At 36.0% G+C, this 19,334-nt stretch overlaps 2 protein-coding genes across 2 annotated transcripts; one reads left to right on the forward strand and one right to left on the reverse strand.

The window, feature by feature from the left end:
* Positions 1-350: 350 nt before the first annotated feature.
* Positions 351-1,466, forward strand: LOC126610128 (transcription repressor OFP14). The gene has a single exon (XM_050278109.1). The coding sequence runs from the start codon at positions 397-399 to the stop codon at positions 1,258-1,260; it is 864 nt and encodes a 287-aa protein (XP_050134066.1). The 5' UTR covers positions 351-396; the 3' UTR covers positions 1,261-1,466.
* A 1,594-nt stretch (positions 1,467-3,060) lies between these two features.
* LOC126612639 (regulator of telomere elongation helicase 1 homolog) lies at positions 3,061-18,826 on the reverse strand. Its single transcript, XM_050281098.1, has 25 exons — positions 18,597-18,826; positions 17,794-18,050; positions 16,776-16,933; positions 16,005-16,086; positions 15,701-15,848; positions 15,313-15,469; positions 14,734-15,017; positions 14,506-14,551; positions 13,441-13,582; positions 13,197-13,351; positions 12,587-12,678; positions 12,408-12,506; positions 12,247-12,315; positions 11,318-11,404; positions 10,543-10,602; positions 10,321-10,442; positions 9,159-9,216; positions 8,855-8,951; positions 8,282-8,365; positions 6,944-7,020; positions 6,244-6,840; positions 5,212-5,357; positions 4,763-4,845; positions 3,879-3,959; positions 3,061-3,760 (listed from the first exon to the last, which is right to left on the reverse strand). Exons 1-24 carry the CDS (start codon positions 18,696-18,698, stop codon positions 3,952-3,954), a joined length of 3,210 nt encoding a protein of 1,069 aa, XP_050137055.1. The 5' UTR covers positions 18,699-18,826; the 3' UTR covers positions 3,061-3,760; positions 3,879-3,951.
* Between the last annotated feature and the right edge of the window lie 508 nt (positions 18,827-19,334).

The following is a 19,334-nucleotide window of genomic DNA, read 5'->3' on the forward strand; positions in this document are numbered from 1 at the left end:
TGAATGTTAGGGACGACATTGATTGATTTTGAAAATTAAGGATCAAAATGATGAGTTTGATCAATCTCAGGAACCATTTGCGATAAAAACCCAAATAATTATTATGTACTAATAACGTTTACAGCAAAACTCATCATGATGCGTCCAAAATAGTCCTAGAAAGTTACCATGTTCACAATTTTCAGAAATGGTCAAAATCTCGGAGAAATTGTCAAGAAATCCCCACGCCCTATAAATTTCTTCCATGTTTATATATAAAAATTAATGCTTTATAAAAAAAACGTTTTTAAAAAAACAATTGAATCATATGTTACTTTCCTTGCTTGTTTGTTTATAAACCACTCCACCCCCCATACTTTTCTCGCTCAATCCCATTACATTCATATCAGCAAGAAAATGCCCAATAAACTCCAAAAGTATCTCCAAGATTACCTCTCCAAGATAAAAAAGCCACCCCCACAGATCCCACTCCCCTCCAGAAAATGGATCCGATCAGGCTGTAAGCACCCGAAAACCCTTTCTTTCGCCGTCAATCGGGACCAGAAGGAAGCAAATAACAACGACGATGCAGCCTCCCTCTCCGATATTGATCAGTTTTTGTTTGAGAATTTCAGATCACTCTACTTGAGAGACGACGGCAATGACAACGATGAAAGAAGGGTTAAAGAAGATCGTCATGCTGAGGCTTTTTGGGATAAAACCTTACACCTGAAGGAACGTCGGCCGGACAATGAAACTGATCAAAACTCAGGTGGGGTTTTGTTCGAATCGCCTAGATTCAATATTGATCCGCCTGCCGTGGATCTTTGTGGCTCCCACAGGTTCTTTGTGTCCCCCGGCCGAGCATCAAGCTCGGTCATGGAGGAAGCTCGGACAAGTACTACCACTACATTCGAGGACTTGGGCTCAAGCTCCATCTCAACTCCAACCCTAAACGATTCGGCCACTACGTCGAACTCTAATAACAATGATGACGCGAAAGACGTCACGCTTCCCAACGACTGTATCGCGGTCTTGACCTACTCTCCGAGCCCATACGACGATTTCCAGCGATCCATGCATGAGGTGGTTGAAGCCCGCCTTCGACATCATGCAAAGGTGGATTGGAATTTCATGGAAGAGCTTCTGTTTTGTTATCTCAACCTCAACGAGAAGAAGTCTTACAGGTTCATATTAAGCGCCTTCGCTGATTTGGTCGTGGATTTGCGTCAGAATTCAGACAGAGTTTCGGAGAGATCGTCGTCGTCTTCAAAATTTTGAAACTCAAGGAAAAGGGATCGTACGTGGATTTCAGCAAAGAATTGGACATGAAGATTATTGGTGCTACAGAAAATTAATAATGCAATTTAAGATTGTTAATTTTGTGGATTTATTCTCGGTAGTCTTAATCACATGCAATATGCTTTGCTTGTAATATAAACAAGATGTAGCTTTCAAGAAAATAAGACTCTTTGTTAATCGTTTAATTTTTGTAATTTTGTGGTTTTTGGTAAGATTTTATGGACTTTGAATAAGGTCTTGTCATGTTCCCCGGTACTCGGATATATAGGACTTGAAAAGTCTTTAGTTATTTTTGGGTGCATTATTCTGGCATACACTAGGAGTGGCCAATGATCGATGTATGTAAGACCAGGAGAGTGCAGATGTTATGGTGTCAGACTCATATAGCACATTGAACAAAGTAGTGTATAGGAACGCGAGAAAGTTTTTGGTCATGTCTATCTTCATTCATAGAGGTTAAACGTTGTCCTTCACTATATTTTAGCTCTTTAAAAATTAATATTATAAAGAAAAAAATTTCCGTCTGAAGTCACACAGGGCTAAATCTTTCCATTTAGCTTGGGATGCACATGTTTGAGCCCGCCAAATGGCTTGAGGGTTACTATATGTATCTAGTTCTAGACTAAATTTAGCCCTGATTCTTTTTATCAGATTCATTTTGGCCTAGTTGGAGACGAGTTTTGCACCAATTCGGACTAAAAATGGTCTATAACTCTTGGCTAGAGATGAACTTACAATTTATGCTTGCACAATAATATTGATAGTGTGTTTGGATGCGAGATTTCTAGGCTCAAAGGAACTTAAGTTACTTCAATAAGAAATACACCACAAAATATTAGATAGATAGCTTGAAAATGTATTACATGAACATACATAGGCACTAAATAAAGAAATTTTAAATATCTCATTTCACGTAGTCATTACAAATTCATCTAAGTGCATCGCACCAAGTCATATTAAAGTCATATCAAAGAGCATTTCCATCTATTTTGATGGATTTTGATTTAGGATTGGAGTAACTACCATGACGATTATTATTCACGATCCACCCATTGTGAATAGTAACTCTCATGTCTATACAAAATTTTGTTTAAATTTTCGAGTACATTTCGACAGTCAACCATGTGATTCCGGCTTTGACTTCACCTTCAACGGGAGATGCCAATTTTGTAAGGACAAAACAAAATAGGAATGCAGAAAATGAAATAAGAATGTTAAAAAATAAGGATATGAAAAATTGTATGGACTTTTGGTGTGGGAAGTAAAAAAATTAATTTAGTGTCTAGTGAAAAAATTCAAAGTGTTGGAAATTTTATTATTTTATTATTCTGATTATTTCTTCTTCTTTTTTTTTAGATTTTTTTTACATAAACTAATAAGAATTGGATTAAAGAAAATTGTTATTGGCACTTCAAAAATCTTATTTTGTACTCCAAATTTTCTATAATTAGAAAGAAAAATACACTTATGAGAATTGTAGAATAAGATTTTTAGAATGTCAATAACAATTCCCAGATTAAAGTGAGAATTTGAAGTAGACATCTAAGATTTAGACGTGTCTTGACAACCATTGTGGTGGGAATCATGCAACAAAATATGTCGCACCACTCTCCGAGCTGGGCTTGTGCGGCTCACGTGCTTGGTGAAAAAAATGTGAAGGACTCGAGGAAGACACCTGACGTCAGCGCCAAAGATTTGGGCTTGGACTTAAAATCAACATGGCACCTGTCATGGCTGACGGAGCCATGGCAACCAAAAATGGTTGACATGGATCACGTGTTTATTCCTAGTCTTTAAATTGAATAAATAAAAAAATCAACAGACAAATAAATAGGAGTGCATAAAGGAAAAAAAGTTGCGGAAATCATTTCTCTTGTCCTAACAGTAGCCCTTTTTCTCCACTCTTCCCCTTCCACTTTGTGCCAGCCCAGGCATCACTCAATGTATATTGCCCTTTTGAGAAGCACTACAACGTCAAGCCAAAAAAAGATCACCAAAGATTGAGAAGCAAAACCAACTTTTCTAACACTATAAACAAAGGTTTGGCAATACACTGCCTCTGAAGCTGTAACAGCAGCTACAGACAAATATTGCTGAAGAAGAGAATCCGGGATGTGCAAATGCATCCCCTTCACTCGCCACCTCTATGCTACAACACCCAGGTCACTACAGCAGTTTACTACTTCTATAATAATTCGTATTCCGTTCACCGTGAAAGGCTGCAGAAGCTAATAAGAGTGAGTGAAAGCTTCCTCTACACTATTTGTACAACTAGAGAAAGTAGTCCTGTACTCTTTCAGAAAACAAATTGTAGCTTCGTGACCCAGAGCATCCTTTCGAAGTGTCCTACCTGTGGGAGACCTCAGCTGAAATACCAGGCAGGTTCTTGAACACCAGTAGAATGGGATCACTGGGTGTAGTTTGACCTTAAAAAGTGTGTTCTTTTACTTCCATATGAAGGGTAGAAAACAACATTTATCTGCGTTAACAGTGAGGTAAAGCAAGCAAAAAGCTACCAATCAGAAATTAAGTTGGACTAACAATAAATTTCAAGTACGATACTGAATCCACAAATGATTCTTGATACAAGTACTTACGCATCCCAACTGCTCCAGATATATTCATGAAGTTTTATGGAGCCAAACACGCACAAAAACCCTCTTAAGAGTTTTACTTTCCTGCATGACAAGTAATTTATTAGAATAAGGGGACGTTTTCTTCAACTTTTTTTTATGTGTTTAAGCTTTAAAATACATGTAAGGATATACCACCCTGTCAAATTGGAGCACCTTATTATGTTTAAACTTCAAAGATAAAGTAGAATCAACTTTTAATCTTGACGCATGTCTAATTTTAACTTTCAAATTACTTTCAGGATGTGAATAAATAGGCAACAAGTATTATTTTGAAATCTGAATTCAACATCCATAAACTATCATCTCATGAAAATTTCAAAACTTCCAAACATTATTTTGAAACCTAAATATGATTTAGCATCTAATTGTGATGTTTCCTATTCTTTTCTAGTAGTGGATCTACTTGCTTGAGGACTAAGGAGATCAAATTAGATCTTTGTCCTAGAAAGTTCCTATACAGAATAAGGTAAGTAAACCATAAAATTCTACAAAAGCCTCCAAGATGCATATAGATAAAACACTTAAGAGTGCATCACATCTGTAACTTAGGTCCTTACTAAATCAACTCGTGTGTGTGTGTGTGTGAAAATGTTCTTCCCCCTAGATTGTGAACATGAAACAAATGAATAGATGGCTTAGACCATTGGACCACATTGTAGGGAGGTCCCACAATGTGATCCTTTCCTTTCTTCAAAAAAAATGCATTATCTAGATATTTTCCCTTTATATATATGTATATGAAATTAACTTGATCTTGCCCAAAATTTGTCGGTGTATATATATTTTGATATCTCATTCACAGCAAATGTTATAATTCAGGTTTTAAGTAAACTAGAGTTTCTTACCTTGGATATCAAGAGATCCGTCATTTGTTTGAAAATAGTTCTCATACATAGAGTGATACTTTGCAGGGATAAAGTCCTTAAATCTGTTGAAAATCGAGACAGAAATAGTGAAATTAGAATATGAGATGCAAAACTCTTGGTGTATATTCATTAGTTATATTTATACACACAGAGAGAGACAGAGAGACATGCAGAAAGATACACAATTTTTTATCATTTACTCATCCGCTAGTACAAACTCATGATCATCAACAATGGACCAAAATTCAGCAGTTCATGTTTAAACTCTGATAAAGTACTTTCTTTCATATTCACCAAAAAAAGTACTTTCTTTATAAATGTTACCCATTGGTTTTTGAAACAGTGACTGTTGAAATACACTTTCATGCTCACCAAGCTGGATATCATGAGTATATACATCAAAATCTAAATATAGATGGGAGGATTACCTTTTAAGAAGAGGAAGCCTCTCTCTTCCGGAAAACAAGCTCGCAATGGATTGCAAAACCTCATTTATCTTCATAGCTTTGGACTTAAGTGCCTTCATCAAATTTACAAATTCTTTATATTCCAAAGCACTAAGTTTTTCCTCAACCTGTAAGGCATAAGGAAAACGTCATAAACGCCAAGTTGCTCTGAGTACTAAACAGAAAAACTGTGTGACTCCAGAGAAGAAACACTATCAAACTCATTTCTGAGAGAGCAGTTCTAAGAATTTCAAATGCCTGTTACTGAATTAACAAATTCACACGAAGAATTCAGGTATGACATTAGGAGTTGGAAGGGCTATTTCTGAAAATGTCAAAAGGAACAAATGGTAAACTAAAAATCTATGTTTCTCAAATTCACGGAAGATGTTTCAAAAGTGTGAACTTTTTTATCTTCATTTCTTTATATTTGCCATTAGCTATTTTTCCCTACTCCAAATAAGAATTCCAGATGTTTACTTTTTTTCCCTGTATGTAAACCACACGGTAATTTCAATACCCTTTAATCTACTTCATTTCTTCAGTATATAAATTTCCATAGTCCTCCCTCATCCCATCGCAGTAACCCCACCAAACTGCCCGGAAAACGAATCTTCCCCAAGTGTTAAGAAATTTAAGCATACACAGAACAGTAGATCGCAACAGTTTCTGCATTATTTTCTGCCACCAGGTAAATCCTTTATTATCCCATTTCCTTTATTATCCCATTCAGGATAACAAGTCCTAATCATTGTAAGTAAGGCAACAAGGGCATAATTAAGCATCAAGCACACCAGCTTGTATATATAATAGAACTAGTCTATAGCAACAAGAAGCATGTGAGCTTAAGTTGTTTGTGGCAATTAACATATTATATATGTTCTATGAGGCCCATCACCTATGTCAGTTTCCTTTCATGGTCCTTTGAATGAAAGCCATGAGAAAATAAGACCTTATAGTTTATAATGTTTGCCAGCCATGATAAAAAGAATTTACGTTCGTCAGAAACCTTACCTGAACTAGAAACTCAGATCCTCTGGTTTCCCCATCACCAGAAGGCACAGGGCTGGATATTGCACTCGTTTTTTTCTTGCTCAGAAACTCAGCATCTCCCTGTTGTATGATCCTCGTATCTTTGCACAGCAGAGCTGAACCAACTTGAGCATTTTGTGCACTTCCACTGTCAGATCTATGTGAACTCTCACTTCTCATTGAATTATTAGTGGAGTAAAGACCATATGAGTGAGCATCTTTTGCAAGAGATGAATGCTTAGAACTGTCATGTTGTTCTGCACCATGCTCTAATTTATACTTCTTTGTGGAACAAGGTGCTATCAGTTGTTGTTCACTTCGTTTCTCATTTTTCCCAGGAAACCCAAGAACCTTACTTTCTTGACATTGCATAGTTCCCCTATCACACATACGCATCTTTTTCTCACTTTGAAATAGATCATTTGAACACTTTAATGACACAGACTGATCCTTACAGCAAGTAAGAGATGAGCGGTTGGCAGGAAGGACTTCGCCTAACAGGCTTGATATTCTGTCCCTTCTAGCTTTAAGTAGGAAAGAAGGCGATTTTACAGCGGGGTCTTGACCAACTGCAGTTGTCTACAAGTACAAATAACTAAGAAGCAGATTGCAGTAATACAAAATAAAACTAGTGACATATCATTCATATGAATGTCTGCAGAGGTACTGATAAAGGATTTACCTTAGGTAGAAACTGGTCCAAGTAAAATATTTCTGGTGGTTCCTCAGTTTTCAACTCATATATTTTCCCTGGGGTTCCTACAAAATGAATAAAGGTAATCAAATTAACTACAGCATTAAAAGGTTGTCGCACCACAAAAGATGCTTTAAACAGCAGCACTGGAAATGGAATGACAATTGAGTTCAGCTCAAACTACAGCAAAGAAATTCAGAAACAGATGAAAAGAAAAAACTAAAGATAATAACATCAACTTTTTATTTAAATTTGCATCTTAAAGTTGGCTTCAAGTAAATGAATTTTCTTCAATCCAATCAAGACAATACAAATGAACTGGCGATCACCACTCAAACATCTGAAAACAATGGCAATATCTTCCTTGTTTTAGATGGCCTCTACAAAATTTCAGAACACCTTCCTTTTCAAATTTTACAGGTCCAAGGGATGATGTTTTATGGGATAAGTTTAGTACTTGCAAAATCTCCATTCCTAAATCGTTAGAATATCAGATCTATTTCACTGAGAATGTAAGACCTAGTCTAACAATCTTAGACTCTTTATCCCTAAGAAAATAAGATTCTTAGAATCTTTATCCTCTGATTCTCCTCCATTTTAATTAATGAAATTTGGTTTCTTATGCACAGGAGAAAATGATAAAAGATAAGAGAAACCATAATCTTTTCCTCTATCTTTTACCAGCCAACACATATCTTTGCTAAAAATATTTCAGTAATGCAATCTGACCCATATAAACAGTAATGAACTTTAGTTATTCTTTCTCTATCCAGGTTACCTTTCTGGGATTTTAAATATTGACCTGAGCATATATGTCTCTTCAGATCATACCAATTTCATAAAATAATTATTATTCATGAAAAATATATCTACAGAAGTAATCAATATCTTATGATCTATACTGCATCCCAAAAGTGATTCATGCAACGTCGTGGCCCAAAATATCTGTATCTAACAAATTCAAGGTTAACAGATATTCTACTTAATTGTCACAACAACAACTTTTGGATTCTCTTTAGACATATGTTACAACTTATCCCTTGTTAATAAAACGAAAATGGTAAACCTGATGTAATGATACAAGAGAGACATGGAAATTCAGTTGAAAATTCCAGTATGATAAAAGCACAACCTCAAAGCAATGAATAACATTACCACATTCCATTTTACATCATCGCATATACATTATCTTTTGATTAGTGGAACTCCCTAGACCACATTATTTGGAAGGGAATTCATATAGTTAACAAAGGTGAATTAATAATAGGCCAGTGCAGTCAAGAGGATAACAAAAACAGAAAGTTCAGTCAAGAAAGAAAGATCTACCATGATCTGAAGTTGATGAACCTAGAGAAGATGGTTTATGATCGGGCTGCTCATGGAGTACTGATTTTGAAGTAGAAATTGCATCTACAGAAAAGTATGACAGAAAGGTGAGTTTGGTGTATGATGAGGTGACTTCGTAAGATTATGTAAAGCAGCCAATAAATAAAGTTATTTAACCAGTAATACTGTGAAAGCTAGTGGAAGAGTCTCCCCCAAATACTTTAATGATTTCTTCTCCTACTTCCATTCAAATGATGCCTTTAGTGATACCTTTACCAGATTTCCACACTTAAATTGATAGCCGATAGTTTGAAATTATCTAACTTCAAAACCAGTTAAATGATGTGAAGAAAAAAACTTGTTTTCCTATCATGAAAAAAGCATGAAACTTTTCCTGTTCAATTCAAGGATTGGTCGTAAAAGATAAAACTTGTGAACCTAGCTAATTAATTTGTACTTATAATGAGATAAGAATGTAGACATGATGTGCCATTCAAAACATCATTTGATAGGAGCAGCCATAAAACCCTAATAGACTCATGGAAGTTTATCCCTTAACCGCACTATTCTTACCCCATTTTTCAGTTTGTTGCAGCTTAGTAGGACCCCGATCTCCATCCCGAAAGAATCGGGTCAACGAAAAAACTACGTCCCCAAAGTTAGAGTAACACTGAAAAAACAATATGAATACAAAGTTCTTATAGATTAAAAAGTTATTCGTAAACGTAAAGCAAAATGATATGAGGTTGTATCCAGAGAGAGATTTGAGATTGATAACAATGAAAAAACTAACCCCTCAAAGTTGGGATAACACTGAAAAGACAATATAAGTACAAAGTTCTTATAGATTAAAAGGTTACTCTTAAATATAAAGCACCTTGATATGAGGTTGTATCCAGAGCGATATTTGAGATTGACGGTTTGAATGTGCAAACCTGTTAATAACTCCAATGTTAAACAAAGTACATACGTACATACAATTGAAGAGATCAGTGTTGCTAATTAAACCACATATGATTGATTACAAAACCAATGAAAACAAAATCCGTAGAGAAATACAGATTAAGAGCAGAATTTTGTTTTTTTACTACAAGCTTGTGAATCTAAAACCAACTTGGCTTTTGATAACAGTTTATAAATAAAACAACTCCCATAAACACTAAAGATCATCCAAAGTAGCTACATATCTCTGCTAAAAGATATTAAAGAGGTAAAATAAATAAATTGTCATAGAATCTAGTCTAGTTCAGATGAATTCAACCATGGTCGCAGAAAAATCAGGGGTTCTTTTGTTCACAAGATGAAATTTATTTCAAATAGAAACCGTATAGAAAAGTAGACAAGCAATTCCCCATGAGCAGAAGAGAGAGCACTAATTCAACAAACTACATCCATCTTAAGTCACCCTATTTTCGTCTGACACTACAGCTTTCCACTGTCAAATATTATCAGATAGGGATGTGTTCCTAAAAACAGGAGATACATGAGCCAAAAAGCAACCCAAAAATTGACCTTCTCCACTTTCGATCGTCACAGAAAAATCAGGTTGTAAAAACTAAAAAGAGCTCAACATTTTTGTGGGACATTTGGAACGGAAAACTAAAGTCAAATATAGAGAATTATTTAAAGGTACTATTGAATTTCTTTGATTACAAGCAGTAGTTCTAAATCTAATAAAAGGTACACTAAGGGGAGTGGGGAGGGTTTGAACCCCGGTGCAGTGGGATTAATACGAAGGCCCTAACCATGGAGGCAATCGACCACATGCAAGGTAATATTGAACTTTGCTGTCAAGAAAAAAAACACATTAGAAGTTTATGAAATTTTTCAACCTGTTTTGTAGGGCTGGGTGGGGTAAAAACCAGAACTTTACAGTTACAACAACATGTTGAAACTGCATCTGGTTACAAGAAGTTAATCTGATCTTACATTAAACCAAATCATCAATTTTCTTTTAGACGAAACAAAGATTCATGCATTTTAATATATAGCAACTAGCAAGTCATGACATAACAATAGGAAAAGAAAAAAGAAACAACCTTTCATCACAAAAAATAATTGCTCCATAATCATGACGATGACGGATTACGCGCCCAACAGCCTGATTCACAGCTCGTAATGCTTGTTGATTGTACCAGTCTTCTCCAGTTAGAACCTTCAACTTCAGTGTTTTGATAAAAATTAGTAGGAAAACTGGCAAAATGAATAAGGAAAAGCACCTGCTAGTTGAAAATGGCATCTCACACCAAGCAAGATGTTACCTTACATGCTTGCCTTTGGGAATATGCCTGCTGATCCAAGTATTCACGTTTCAGTCGAACCTGTTTTATGTTGTCATTTGATATGAGTGTCGAAATTTGAATAAGATGCAGCAACTATACAAGTAAGCATTCCAACGAATGGAAAACGTTAAAAGAGAATTTAAGGGACATTCTGATTATCTCTACATCATCAAACCAAAGCACCATATGAAAGTAAAAAGTTACTGAGAGACCCAAGTAATGTATTAAATATACAATGAGATTGTCAAACTGGTTATATCTATATTAATACTAGCCATTATCATGAAACATAAGTTCATACTCACAAATTCATATTCGAGCGATGTAATTGAGATATGTTTGTATGCATGTATGTATACTAATATATAATTATTCACAGTGAATGTTCACGAATCACCATATTCATTTCCATAAATAGAGTTGTGCATAAGATTTCTATCTAATGCCTCAATATCAACAATTTCCTCAATCAGCATCACATGTGAGAGGTAGCTTCGGGTAAATCAACATTTATATTAGCTTTCATAGTACTATCTTCAACAACTGTCAATCATGGTAGCAGTCAAAAATAAAATCACAAAGTATCAGCATGGCTTACTGTCAATAACAGAATCAGAAGTGCTTGATAAAATCACCATTCTCCATTTCTACTTCTTTGTTAGTGGTCTCAATTTCAACTTTTTTAAGCAGCCAAGACCTTGATAATATACACATAGAAAAAATATTCTGAAGGTAAAATGGGGGAAATTATCACCTTAGGATCATTCCTTGTGGCAAATGGTAGACCAGTAATGACTACAGCTCTTCCAGCATGATCAGCAAAATCTAGTCCTTCACTTACCTGACACATTATTGACAATCAATTGTGATCACTAGCTTAAGATTTCAGCAAGAAGGTCTAGAGCAAATAAATAGTAGAAGTGTAGAACAACAGTGTCAATAGCCACCCAAAAGTTTCATTAACATTATGATAGGAAGCATAAACCAAGAACCTATACAGTATGACTCTTAAAATCAGGGTAGATCCTGAAATTTAGCTATTCAGCAGCATTAAATTCTAAAGCAACGTAGGCAGTCTCGACTCTAGAGCTGCTAGACGTAAATAACGCCAATAAACATGTTATTCATAAACAGTACATTCACAATGCTTGTCAGAAAAAGGAAAAAAAAAGTTGTACGGTGCTATTAAGGCCATAAAAGAGTGTGTTCAGCACAAGAGACGTATTGCTTTTGAACTAGAGTCCAAATGATAACACATTTCAAGGAAGGTTTTTTGTGGCAGAATAGAGATAAGAGAGCCCTTTCATAAAATATGACCAAATAGCGTCATACAATAATCATGCCTCGTGCAACATATTGATGCTCTAAACTTTCATATTGTCACCATCTCTAAGTTTCTACTTCCCCTCTTGGAGCCACCCAAAAAGGTGTCGCCACCGAAAATCAAGCACTTCAAATGCTCTTATCAAATAAATTAAATAATAAAGCATCCATGATAGTGATACGAGACAAACACAAAAAGGTTTAGTTGTAAAGCCACTTATTAAGCAAATATGTAGGATAAAACCCCCTATTGTATAACAGTCAAATGTTCACAATAGATTATTTTAGTCTTAATAAATCAGTACAAGGAGTCTTCCAGAGCACAAAATTTGAGTGATTCTGAAAAGGAACCAGACATACTTTACCACGGCAAACAGCAAAAAATACTGCACCAGAAGCTGAGGTGTCCTTCAGCTTTGCCATATAATCCTACCAGAAATATAATCCAGGGAACATATGAGAAAGACCACATTCTTATAAATAAGAAAATTTTCTAACTGTTTGTAGGTCATATTGATCACCTCAATTGACAAAAGAAACAACGAAGATTGTCTAGGTTCCACAACAGGTTTCTTATGTTTAGAGATTCTTTCCCATGTTGTAGTTGAATTGGCATGGCTCTGCATAAATTGAACATACTGTGTCATGGGACGAAAGCAAACCAATTTGACCTCTTCACAGAATCTACTTGATTCCTTACCATTTTCTTCCAGCAGGCAATGCATTGGTCCAGAATGTAGTACGACGGAAAGAATACTAGCAATCCATTGGGAACAATTCGAGCAAAATTGACTGAAACAAGAAAGTCAGAACATTATAGATTTTCTAAGTGATACTCAATAATAACCAGTATACAATATGGACACTCCAATTTGCTTTGTCTTTTGACTCGGCGTACCAAGCTCTACCATTCTCAAAAAAATAGTACGCTATACAAGATCAAGATTAAGAGGACATAACTTTTAAATCTTAGGGAATAAAGCACAAATACATCAATTACAAATCGTCCAAATTTTAATTGCTAACTAGCAAATCTATTCAATGCCTAAGCCTAATAGAATACCTATTTACATCAGCTGCATATAAGAAAATTTGAATGGCAATATTACATTGCACTACTTTGACGTATTTGGCAAATCTGAAATCCCATGAATTACGAATTTAGAAAATCATTCCTCCCAACAGTCTGAAATATGAAATAAGCAAATTTTGTGTTTTGAAGGACTGGGGTTCAACGAAGCTATTAATTTATCAACAAAAGGTGTTATCCAGACCAGTGGCTTAAATAGCAACCAAAAAATGTAAAATACCAATAGCATTTCCAAGGTCCTGCTTGTACTCCGTAGAATCACGATTTCTGTAAGAGGAGTTGAAAGAGAATCCAGAAGGGCCAGCTGGTACAACTCCAGCCCATATCTGATTCGGGGTAATAACATGAGGATTTTCCAGCCGCACAGGAAACTCTCTGAGACACAATAAACCATTCTCTTTTTTAGAACTCAAGTCAGCCACACTAAAACCAAATGGAAAATAAACAGCACAAAAGTAGCTTACAGTTTCAGTTCCTGTGCAAACGAATCCAAGGGAGATAATGTGCCAGATGTCAGTATAATAGAGCCCACACCTATCCTGGCAAATTCTTCCATTGCAATTCCAGGATGAAAACACCACCAGCTAAGTGTCCTAGAAGCCTTCCCTGGAAACGGAAGGGTAGGAATATAATGGTCAGTATTATAGGAAAGAATACCAATCGTATATCAGTATATGAAAAGATTAATCTAAAAAGGTGAAGCAACATGGCTTGATACAGAGTTCAGATTAGATCCCCTCATAAGAAAGAAAGCTTGAATAGCAAACTAATCAGGTCATCACAGCTCTCCCACTCTGAAACACAATACAATAGCGTTAAACGATTGAAAACCAACCTCTCTAATGCTCTATTTTGTTGCTTAGAAGACAAAACCACGGTAACTATGGATCTAAACAAAACTCCTCTTTTGCATCATCCATTTGATTTGCCCCGAACTCTAGTTCCACTTCACTGAAATTTACTGAGATATTACTAATTTACTCCACATTGATTCACCATCATACCAAGAAAATCGTCAAATACATCTCACAGCACTAAAAAGTGATCTTGCAGAACCAAATTTTGTGTTCACCAATTACAGCAGAGGGCTCATAAAATCAAAAGAAACCGCAACTTGAACCTTCTTTCCATTATCATATCTTAAAATATTGGCATCTCCTCCACTTCCCTTTGATGTTTCCTACTACACTCGATTTGGCCAGACCTCTCAGTTCTATATTCAGGTAATGAGAAGGTACGTTCTTGAGCTACTCAGTGACAAGTTTGACATAACAATTTAGAGAAATCATGTTGTATGACCTGTGAAATGACCTAAAATTTGAAGCCCAGAGGGCCAGACCCACCCATTTTGATCTAATTTAGTTTAACATCTGAGATGTAGCCCTCATGCGTATCTTTCTGAATAAACACATGGCGTGTGATACTAAACTCGTATTGGAGTATTAGAGCACAAAAACATATTTACTGTAGTCACATAGATGAAACAATGAATTTCTTTCAAAATATGAGAAACGTAAGCCTCCACTTACCCTTTAAACCATCTATTGCACTGGCTTCAACTTCTTGTACATGAACCTATAATGAACCAAAATAAGGATAATGAACTAGCATCCACAATTAACATCTGAAGCAGCAAGACAAACAAAACTGGAAAAGGAAGCTCTTGCTAATCCTGGGTGATAACAATTAGGAAATCAATACCGAAACCTACATTATACAGATAGGATTTCACATGACTAACCAATATCCAAACTTACACGATAGGATTTCGCATGATTATTGTCTTTATCTCTGAAAATTATATTAAGCATGTCACTAATGCTTTCCAGCCGGCAGGCATTTCGATTCGCCTTGTCCTGGTTATCTTCCTCAATAAGTACAGTAGCGTCCTCAAGTATTGCAATGAGCTTAGGGACAGTATCATGCGAGATGTTTAAATCCGCCAGGAGTTCATAGATATAAGGCCCAGGCTTTGTGTATCCCAATTCCTTGGATTCGATAGGTACTTCAGAAATACGCTTCTCAAGCTTCAATAGTAGCGCTGCAAGATATGCATCATTAACTTGAAAAATGTGTGACCACATAAAATTTTATTGCTCAACAGCAGGGTTCAACACGAAGTATAAATATGGTATATTTAATGTCAATTTTTTTTTTTTGGGGGGGGGGGGGGGTAGCAAATTGTAAAAGCCACTTCAATGGGATTTTGTCTTTTGAAAGCCAAGTGGCCCTTAACAAAATATCGCCAGTATAGAGATTATGCGATGGAATAGTATTGATTAGAAATGGCAAGTTCGGTAAACATTCAAACCTGAAAATAGACCAATTAGGTTTACCTCTGAGGATAGCAAAGTCATCTGGATTCTGTGATTTATCAGTTGAGTCTTCCCTTCTTTTTGAAGAAAGGTCAATACAATTTTTTGCTTCAGAAATGCAAGTTGTAAGAAGCCAAGAGGGCAAGTCAAAGGAAGCAGCATCTGCACATATGCTTTCCTGCATCATTTTTAAGTTCGGTTGGATAAGCAAAAAACTCAGATAATAATCCAAATTACCAATCTGCATTAATATGAGATGCGTATTTGTTTCAAAGTTGTGTTAAGTCCTAAGAGTGGACGAGAGAACAAGGAATAAAATTCAAAACCAACATATGCTGTTTTCAGATAATTGAGAAAATTGGAGTTTCCTTTGTCAGAAATAATAGCAAAGCTTATCACTTTTGCTTACCAGGTTGTGAGCTTCATCAAATATCAGAATACTGTTTTTCCAATCAACCTGTAGCGATTTTCTAAATGCAGGATCAATGAGATAGTTATAAGGTGCAAATAATATATCAACAACCTTATGGAGCTCCCTCGATAAATAATAAGGACACCTACAAGAAAGTGTTAACAAGTTTTTAGAAAAATATTAAAAAAAAGCAAGCTAACCACATTAAGCAACCATAACAATGGGTTTCCAGGGATACTAAAGAGATGGGGGGTGTAAGTTGCCATTAACATAGTGAAAGAACACAGATAAAAGAACCTACGGCCCCAATTTTTTTCCAGTATTGACCAAATCCTCGATATCAACAGGTTCATCTCCAAGATGAGGATTACTCTTCAAGAAACCTACAACAGAAGCACAAACATACATAAAAATTAAGTTTTCTTAAATGTTCATCGCATCAAAATAAAACCTAAGAAGAACCAGTCAAGTTACTTCAGTTACATAACACAGAAATAAACTTATCAACCTTCCTGAGCAGATCAATCATCAACAACATTCCTGGTTATTTTAATAAGTAACCTAGTTGAGCTCATAAGGCTAAGCAATTTCATAACTCAATAACTCATCTTCACGTTCACTTCAGTCACTCAAGCAAGTAAAGAAGTATAAACAAATCATGAATCAAGGATAAAGACACCAAGCATAAATTTAGCCCATTGTAAATCCAAACAAATAATTAAGTACTTTTAATCACAAGTTCACAACAAACTAAAGCAATGAGGCACCGTTAGCTTCCTTTTGGTATGAAGAATGGAGAACTTCATAGTCATCTTATATAGCTAATTTCAGAAGAAGTGTCAGGGTCAAATCTAAAGCAATGCTACAGCCGAACCCAAAAGTTCTTGAGAGTAAATGGTAATACTCGAAATGGCTAATATGTTCCAAGTCTCATAGAGAATAGGTTCTGTATTAAAATTGCCTTAACATATACTGAAGTTGAGACAACTAAATATTATAAGAAAGGACAACCAAATTATTCTTTCAAGCCACCACATACGTGTCTAAGTAAAGTAACAAGCATAAAATTTACCAGAACCACGAGAGTAATGAGAACAACGACGCTTTGTATCCTTTGTGCGCTTTCTGCAGAGGACATGGCAAGCCTTTGTCTGTGTTCTTCCGCGAAGTAAACTCACTTCCTCATCAATGCATAATTGCTCTCGAGATCCCAACACTACCATTTTTGGCCTGCAGATTGTCAAACACTCAGTTCAGTTTCTAATATATTGAAAATTCAAAAGGAAAACAGAGAAATCTTAGTACAAACAACAATTCGTCAAGCAAAAAGAGAATAATTCAATCCTACCCAAAAAAGTTGAGAACAAATAAATCCTCAACAATGTATCAATGACTCAATACTGATTTCAACAGCTCATAATTGGAGTGGATAAGTTGGTAATCACAACAACTCTTACTCAACTAATTACAGTATGAAGACTGATCCCATAGTAGTATATGTTATTTTTAAGCAACCAAATGTTAATGAATAAGTTAAACTAACCATAACTTGAGTCCAATGCAACTTTCATGACAAGAAATCATATGCAGTCCTTAGGTACCCATCAACAAAAACAAGTGACTCGTGGAAAGTAAAATACAATGCAGCTTAGGAAAGTTTATGTTGCTCCAGAAGCTCAAAGATATGTCAAATAATACAGGCTTCAGTGCACACAGCACATCAGCATAGCAAGCAACATAATAAAAAATACATGTAGCATTGTTGAGACCGCACTAACTATTTAAACCTGAAAATACAATTAAATAAAAACTACAATAGCATGGGTAGGATTGCAAGTCTTGACCAGCAAAAGGTGAGGTATATCGCAAAATGGTGTATTGCTATTGAGTAGAAAACAAATTGTGGAAGGCACATTGTACATTCATCTACGAGGCTCCTTAATATCAGGAGATCACACTATAGCTGCGCATCAATAGGTGGCAAAGATACAAGAACTAGATAAGGTGAGCAATAAAAACAATAACAAAAGTAATAATGATAACCAAGGTCAACCGATATTGAGTAATTGTAAATCCATAATATGACTGACCTGTAAGCGCTTCTTTTCAACTCTTGAATTACTTGCCGGATCTGGCTGTGAGTGCGGGACGTATATACTATGGTAGGAAAACCTTTTGTCACAGACTGTGACGAGGGACCACCTGATGCATCTCCTGTGATCACACTCATCTTGACATTAGGACCAGTTGAGAAAGGGCCCAAACTCTTCCTCCAGGCCAATGTGGCGCACAGAAGACAAAGGGTCTTCCCAGTTCCAGTGGGACTCTCCAGCAGTGCATTACTTTTCTGCAGCATGTTACATGCACAAACAAGTCACAAACTATACCAATTATTCGAAGAAGGCAAGGCTCCCACCAGTGCGGAGTCTAGAAAGGGTAGGCCATAAGCAGCCCTACCCGTGTTTCCTGATAGGTTGTTCCCAACTGCCAAGTCAATTGGGGCAAGCACTCCCACGAAAACAACAATGATAATGATGTCAACAAGGCTTAAAAAGTATCAAACAAAAAGTAATTATGACCAAAATCGATACAAAGAACACCGCACCAAGTGGATTCATGCTATTAGAGTACCAAAATCTTGTTACCCAGTAACCACATTATCCTAATCGACTCGAATATGCTCTAATTGTATGCTTAGGTGAGCATCTTACATGATTTTGAGCTACACTCATTACCAAATTCTTCAATTTGACATTAAATCGGTCCAAATATATTATTATACACTTCACTGAAAATCAAAATATGCCCCCCAAAAAAAAAACAAAATTTGAAAAAAACAGACAACAAGTTGTGGTTTCAATAGAAAGAAATGAACTTTGGAAATGAAGCTTACTTCTTGGAGAGATTGAATGACTTTCTCCATGTAAACGAGCTGGCAATCGTACGCCTCAAATGGGAAATCGACATCGATGCCTCTGATGTTGTACGTCGGCATCGCCTCCGTCTCCGGCGCTAGTCGCTAGACAAAAGAGGGATTTTTATGAGAATTTCGGTCGGAAAGGTAAAATCTGCAAACCCTAGAAGCGAGGGAAATATAGTAAGTCAGGTAGAGCGAGGGACTGCGTATTTTCCCGCCATCTTGCTCTGTTTGCGTGAACGGGTCTCTTCACGTGCGTGACACGTGAGGGATATTGATACGGATAAGAGCAACTCCACCCTTCATGTGAACAGTAACTACATTTTGCACCTTCATCGTTGCACTTGAATAACCCTGGAAATAAGCAATAAAATAAATTTTTTTTTTTTTACAAAATAATACTAAATAAATTTATTTGTAATTTCAGATAAGATATTTTAAATCGTTCTCGTTGCGTCACGCGTCATTTACCCAAAACGACTATTTGTAATTTCGGATAAGATATTATAAAACTATTTTTTCTTTTTTTTTTAATTTATAAAGCAGATTAATATCAACAGTTGGTCTCAGATTGAACGGTTGATATTAAATCAGTCTTTTTTTATTACCGTTTCAAATCGGACGGCTCATATTAAAGAGCCATTGAGATCGAACGGACCGTGGAAAGCCATGTGGCTTCCCAACGATCACCTGCTGAAACTAGCGCACGGGCCT

This window comes from Malus sylvestris, chromosome 17, assembly GCF_916048215.2.
Source record: "Malus sylvestris chromosome 17, drMalSylv7.2, whole genome shotgun sequence".
Lineage (NCBI taxonomy): Eukaryota > Viridiplantae > Streptophyta > Magnoliopsida > Rosales > Rosaceae > Malus > Malus sylvestris.